The following is a 7,268-nucleotide window of genomic DNA, read 5'->3' on the forward strand; positions in this document are numbered from 1 at the left end:
GCTACATATAAAATATTACCCTCCTCTCCTCTACAACAACAGATAGACATCACAGGAATATGAGTAAGTGCTTCAGAGGTGTTCCTAATATTCTGACCCTCTCATGTACAGTATGTAGCTGGGGAGACAAAATATGGAGACACTTCTGACTATAATTTAGTCCAGTACAAGACCACCTTTAACTATGACCTCAATAATAAACATATAACCGAATGTATGCATTTATGGTAATTTCACCAAAAACTGAAACATTCTGAGTTTCATAACCACAGATGTTAAGGCGGAAGTGTTGCATTGAAGTATGTCCTATTGTACAGGTGGTACATATGGATCCTGGTATTTGATTGCATATCCTCCTCAACTGGGTGCTTTTCCTAAAAGACTGCTGTTACTGTAACTGTATGAAGGCTAGCAACAGCTGAGGAAAGCTTGAGGGCACACGCAGGAAGAGGACACTGGCTCTGTCAACAGCAACCTGACATGAATCAACTATTTGTGTGCCTTTACCAAGAAAAGCTGTACACAGTGGGTCTGTGTTTAAATTATTGCATATTATGGTATTATTAAGGGAACCCAGACACTTGCTAATAAACCAACCAAAGCACAAATTCTGCCTTGCCTTGGCTATTCTACTTAGAATAGCCAGAATATATCTCTAACAATTCCAAATGGTCTTTCATTTATTTTCTTAGGGTTTACCATAAGACTATAAGAGAAAACAGTTTGCTTTATTGTAGAGTTAATACTATCACGACTGAATGGATTAAACTGGGAATGCATAGTCAGTTGTTGATGAGGGGAAGAAATGGTGCAAATGAGATCTTCATAAAGAGAAGGAGAAATGACAGGAAGTGGGGGTTAAATCACATTAGTGAAGAACAGAATGGAAATCCCCACTAAAAGATTAAAGGTCTCAGCAGGAGCCTAGATTGTAGGCAATCAATCCAGTATGTTGCCTATTATCCTCAGGAAACATTTGCACAACCAAACTGAAGTTGCTAGTCATCGCTACCAATTTTAACAAAATGTGTTTGGCCTAACTGGTGTTGCTCTGTAATGAGGAATTTAAAATATTATATCATATTAAAATGTACCAGGCCTTCCACCTACACACTGTCCATGCGTGTTCTTCCTTTCCTGTCTATTTTACAATCTGGATGAAACTGTGAAAAGACAATAAACATGAATTATTGAATTATTATTATTATTATTATATCAACAAGTGGTCATAAAATAGAATGGACAGATTTAGAAATGTCCGAGTACTAGCATCAACATATGGTATTAAACCTGAGCAGTGTGTTGGTTTGAAGCATAAGGTATAGTCTAATGTTTGTTTGTTTGTTTGTTTGTTTGTTGACTAAGAGAGAGAGAGAGCGAGAGGGAGAGAGGGAGAGAGAGAAGGAGAGAGAGAAGAGAGAGAAGGGGCGGGGAAAACGGTTACCTACAAATACAGACCGAGCCTCCCTTATAATAAGATTAGTAAGAAAACAGGTTCAAGAAAACTGGACGGACTATACGTTATTTTAACAGGTAATATCTGATTTATCAAACTGACTTTTCTTCCACAAACTATGTTTACGGTAAGTCTGAAAGTAAGTTGAAGACGGGAAAGGGAGTACAGTAAGATTACCGGTTTAGCCCAACGTGGCTCCTTATCTGATGCAAGTCAGTCAGCTCGATTTCATCATTTCTGGAAATGGGTAAATTATGCTATATCAGACATTTTAACCCTGGTCGAAAAGTTCGTGTTAATTTGTACCGGCACTTACTCAGTGAACGACTTTACTGGTTTCTTGTTTGTGACTTTTGTCTTTATTTTAAACGCATTTAGCGAACCAGAACAAACAAGCTAACTAAGATTAGACTTCCGGCGCATCAAAAAAATAAAACAATTTCTGTAGTCTGTTAGGTGTAACAGAAAATATAGCAATACAGCCCAGTACAAAACATGGCTTATGTGTTGTCTGCTGGCGATTTATATGGTGTTAAAAGGATGGTAATGGTTGTTAATACTAGCTAATAACTCACTAACAACTCTTATTGTGAAGGTGCTACCGCTGTTTGCAGCTAGCTAAACTTTGAGTAGCCCGTTAATGAGACAGTTGTAGAGCACATAGTTAGCAGTAATAAAACGTTTAAAGAGTTGTGTCGAGGTGATTTTTTTTGTTAAGACAAAGAGTAAATATGTGCAATGTAAGTATCTAACGTTAATTTTCTAGCTAGTTTTTCTGAGCTAGTTACTTGCTCCTAAAGCTGAGCTAGCTTAGGCTGTTTAGCCAACGTTAAGTTTAGTACTGGTAATGTTAGGTTAGTTATAACACGTAAGCGTTAACACCAGTTTTATTTCTGCCTAGTTCGTTTGTATGAGTATGGTTTTTGTTTTCTGATCGTAACTATGAGGTACTATATGTAACACGTGTTAGCCTGAAGTGACCTCACTCCCTTCCTGTCTTTGTTCCATTTCATCCTCTCATTATTGGCCATATGTTTGGTATTATTTATTTATCAGTGAAAAAAGATTGTTAATTGTAAGCAAAAATGTCCAAGGCCTACACCTTTTGATGCCATGGAGAAGCCCAGTTTATCTTGACAATCTATTATTTCTTTGTCTTTGCTTCTGTTATCCACCCCCCTGCACCTTCATCTCTAAAGAAATCAGATTTAATCATGAATAAGGACAAAGAGATTGACATGAAGGATGTGGAGCTCAATGAGCTGGACCCTGAGAAGCAGCCCATGACAGGGGATGGCCAGGCAGCAAGTGGAGAGAAAAATGGCAGCGTGAAGCTGAAGATTCCTGATGATGAGGTTACATTCACTGGCCTGTCCAAAGAGGAACTGATGAGGGTTGCTGGTACTCCGGGGTTAGAGCTGCTCTCTTACGTTTGCTATAGACACCTTCTAAATACTGGTCTTGTACTGTCATAAAATAAATGACCATTTCAACATATCTTCCACATTGTCATCCTTTTCTGTAGATGGGTGCGAACTCGTTGGGTGCTTCTTCTTCTCTTTTGGCTGGGCTGGCTCGGCATGCTGGCCGGAGCCATTGTAATCATAGTCCAGGCCCCTCGCTGCAAACCCATCCCTGAGATGAACTGGTGGAACAAAGGACCTCTGTACCAGATCTCTGATGTTGATGCTTTCTCCTCTGAGGGAATTAAAGGTAAAGTTCAAATACACATATGTTTATCGGAGTAAAACACTGTACAGTGTTTTTTCACCTTTAAGATGTGTTAAAAACTGTTTGAAGGTTTATCATTTCTCGGTGTCATCCCTATTACCAATCTTTCTAAAATGATATTGTATTGGTGGTAACCTACTCTAATTCACATGAGATAAGTCGTATGGCAGCGTCATAGGTCTGCTTAGTTCCACATAGTTTATTTCATTTGGCCAGATTCCAAACTGCTGACTAGGCTGACACTGACTCAAGGTCTAAATGACGTTAACACTCCCAAGTTCTTTCTCTCGTATGTCTGCTATTCAGATGTGAGGTCAACCCAGTATATCTTTAGTTGTGTGCAGATTTAGCTTTTTAGACTTTAGATTTAAAAGAGTGAGTCATGTTCCTTTAAGAATTTATTATCATTAAATGCTACTTAAAAAGTTGGTCACAATTATCAAGGCAGGAAGAATAGACTGTACTGCCATTTTTATGTGAATCACTAGGGAGCACTCAGGTTTCCAGCAAAGCCTTGGTCAGAATTTCAAGAACCACACGTGACTGTGTTTCCACAAACAAGATCTTCTTGTACCCAGACGGGGGGGGGGGGGAGTCATTCACACGCTCTTGCCTTGAGTTAATACTTAGAGCAGCAGTGATTGTTTCCTCTATTTTTGCTTTGCTGTCTTCTAAACTGTCAAAATGGCTCTCCTGCCATATGACCCTACCCAAAGTGAAATTCAAGCTGACACAGCATTTCATTGTCCCTCTGTCTTACTGTCTGTTGGTAGGTGTTGAAGCAAAGCTGGACAACATGAACAGTTTGAAGCTGAAAGGCCTCATCCTCGGCCCTATTCACACTGTAGATCCCGGCCAGCCAAACACCCTGAAACTTACAGACGTTGATGCAGCAAAGGGAAAAAACGATGACCTTGTTGATTTGGTGGTTAAGGCCCACACGATGGGTAGGTAATCATACAGCTGACGTCAGTTATTTGAGTTTAAAAGCGCAGACCATCATTATGAATCACAAATGTCTGTGGTAACAGTAGTATCTTACGTTTGCTAGATTTAGTGGAGATTTACACTGCTCAAGCCCAGATGTTGTCAAACTTGTTTCCTGTTGTTCTTAGGTATTTCTGTGGTGCTTGACCTGACTCCAAACTATCCAGGAGGCACTCCGTGGTTCAACACAGCTAATGTTGATGAAGTGATGGAGAAAGTCACGGTAGGAGACACGCACTTTATGCTCTATGGTCCATCACTCACTGAACTGTTCCTTGTTTCTGTTCTCAAGCGCTCATGCTGTCTTCCAGGCTGCAGCAGAGTTCTGGCTGAGTCTGGGTGTTGATGGCATCAAGATATCTGGCCTCACTGTTGCTACCAACTCTGTTGATTGGTCAAAACTGCAGGCTGCTGTCCAGGGCAACCGCACAGAGGACACCAAGAAGCGGTAACTATGGCTACTACTTCCTGTGGTTCAGCATAATTAGTCTGTGGACAGAATGTTCAAGTTGCAAGATGTTTGAATACATTTAATGTAGCTATACGAAAATCAATTTTGAAATAGACTGATATGATATATGAATGAGTAATATGAATATTAGAAGGTACAAGGAGCTGAATTTGGCTTTTTTTTCTTGGAGATAAAGAATAAACTGTATTCCACTCCAGATTTGAGACACAAAGGAACAGTTTTCAAACCAGTTAAAGAATTTGTAGGGCTGATATTTCTTTGTTAACTAACTTTCAAAGCATCAGAAAAATGTCAGCTGATGTGGTTAGATTTCCTGAGAGAACATGGAGATAAAAGCATTCCAGTGCTGCAGGGGACTGTGGGTGTAGGTCAGGGAGAGCTGGATCAACAAGGGAGGCCAGTGGCACATTAGACTCTTGTAGGAAAGCGACATCTTGTGGATGATTTTAAGAATAACACAAAATGGCACTATTCTTGAAAAAAGTTATGATGTAACCATACTTAATTTACTACTTTCAGCTGACTGAACTCAGTGTGAGCAGTGTAAACCATCTCCCCTCTGGCTCTGTTGTTCTGTAATTTGACTAATCTGACCCCATTCTTTCTGTCAGGGCGCTGATGGGTGTAGTCGAACATATGTCCACTGTAGAGGTGTCTCAGATGCTCAATACCTCTGGGGTAGATCTCATTCTGTCTGACCTGCTTGAAAAGAAAAATGGAGGTAGGCTGCAGTGTTCTATTTGTCTGTGTATCAAGTGGGTATCTTGTCCTTTTTTTGGTTGAGGGGTTGATATTGAACAAAATATCACATTATTCTGGACAGATTACCATCTTCATTATAAGATGTCCTCCTTTTTTATTCATTGTCACCCATTGTCCTCACCACCCCTCCTCGTGCACAGTAATGTGGCTTATGCTGTTTTTTGCAATGTTTTAGAACAAAGTCCCCCTCTTTGGTGTGTGTGGGTGTGTGTGTTTTTTTTCTTTTTACACTAAACAAACAAATGTTCCTCTGTGAAAACCGCAAATTGGTGCATCACAGGCACTCAATTTACCTGACTGTTTCCAGGTGTGGAGCGAATCCAGGATATGGACACCCTTCACTCTCAGCAGAGAAGTCTGGGCTGGGGTCTAGGTGCTGCCCAACAAGACCAGCTGTCAAAAATAGCAGCAACTCCTGCCCTGGTCCGTCTCTACCAGCTCCTGCTGTTCACCATGCCTGGAACCCCAGTGTTTACTTATGGAGACGAGATCGGCCTTCAGGCAGAACATGTAAGCAGCAACTGTTCAGTGTACAAATGCTTCAACAAGCCTACAGCTGATACAGAGGGTAACCTTTGCCTTTCTGCTTTTGTTTCCTGATCAGGGTGAAAAATCCCCTAAGATGGTTTGGGACATAGATACTGAACCTGCGAAGGGAGCAGCTGTCAATGAAACTGTTGAGGTAAGAGTGTTATCATTGAATCTCAGTGTGGAAAAGGATTCCTTGAGCAGACTAGTTCACACAGGGTCAAAATCACTTATTTGCGTTCATTGAAATTTTTTTTAAACAAATTCTCACATTTACAGGCTGAGAGGAAAGAGCGTGTTGCTACAAGCAAGTGGTTCAAATTGCTCAGTGATCTGCGAGGCAAAGAACACTCTCTTCTCCATGGTGACTACTACCCCCTCTACTCCTCTGCCTCCTCCCTCTCTTTTCTCCGTCTATGGGATCAGAGCGAGAGATACATAACAGCTGTCAATTGGGGAGCAGCACCACAGACACTCTCACTCAAACTGGCACCTACAGGCAAGTTGAAGAGATTTCTAGATAAGATGTAATGTGTCATATCAGTAACATACACTGCCAGAAGTTAGTCCCTGTGTCCATTCTTCTTTAACACTATGATCTTTGTTCCTGCAGAGGGAGTAGAGTTGCCAGATATGGCCAAGGTTAAGCTGACAACGGACTCGAGCTTGAAGGAAGACTCCACAATCCATCTGGACAACATCACCTTAGGACCTAGTCAAGCCATCCTACTGCAGTTCCCCTATACAGGCTAAAGATGGCACCAAACTGCGGGATACCTAGGTTTGACTTGTTTTTAAAGGAAACAAAAGTCAGTCCTAATCCTTAGGAAAAAGAAATGGGATGTTTGTTTTTGCTATAATAAATGGGACTTTAGTTTCAGTTTACTTGTTCACAGTGTAAATTAATTGGGTCAAAAAAGTCTGACATTTGGCCAGTATAAACACAGCTGGATTTTTAAGGTTTTTATAAAGATAACAGTTTTGTCCTTGGAAAAGATCCAGCCACTCACCAAAATGCCATTTTGTGATTTCTTAATGGTAACTATATTGTCCAAATGTGTTAAAGACATTCCATTCCTGTTTTTTGGGCATTATTATTATTATTTAGCAATCCTTATGGGTTTTTGTTATACATTTTGAGATTGTGTTTTGGTGACGTTTGCTTGTCTTTTTTCCACCACTGGGACGAAAAACAGAAAAAGCAGATTTGAGTATGTGTGCTGACTTAGTTTTGAAGAATGTTAAGAGTGCTGGTAACAAAATTATTGTGACTGGTTTCAAGTCTGTCAAGTGAACTGAACTGGAAATGAATAAACACAGTTCTGTACCCAA

The 7,268-nt window shown here is 40.4% G+C and overlaps 1 protein-coding gene across 3 annotated transcripts; it reads left to right on the plus strand.

Moving 5' to 3' along the window:
- The first annotated feature begins 1,411 nt into the window (after positions 1-1,411).
- On the plus strand, positions 1,412-7,268 carry slc3a2a (solute carrier family 3 member 2a). 3 transcript variants are annotated; one of them, XM_020610173.1, is made up of 11 exons: positions 1,412-1,533; positions 2,656-2,867; positions 2,982-3,169; positions 3,961-4,134; positions 4,303-4,397; positions 4,486-4,622; positions 5,258-5,367; positions 5,716-5,918; positions 6,013-6,090; positions 6,216-6,435; positions 6,550-7,268. In XM_020610173.1, exons 2-11 carry the CDS (start codon positions 2,671-2,673, stop codon positions 6,687-6,689), a joined length of 1,542 nt encoding a protein of 513 aa, XP_020465829.1. In that variant the 5' UTR covers positions 1,412-1,533; positions 2,656-2,670; the 3' UTR covers positions 6,690-7,268. The 3 variants fall into 3 exon arrangements, with proteins under 3 accessions (XP_020465829.1, XP_020465830.1, XP_020465828.1); XM_020610174.1 differs by lacking the exon at positions 1,412-1,533 and adding an exon at positions 1,613-1,703; XM_020610172.1 differs by lacking the exon at positions 1,412-1,533 and adding an exon at positions 2,055-2,196.

Source organism: Monopterus albus, unplaced genomic scaffold (assembly GCF_001952655.1).
Source record: "Monopterus albus unplaced genomic scaffold, M_albus_1.0 scaffold104.1, whole genome shotgun sequence".
NCBI lineage: Eukaryota > Metazoa > Chordata > Actinopteri > Synbranchiformes > Synbranchidae > Monopterus > Monopterus albus.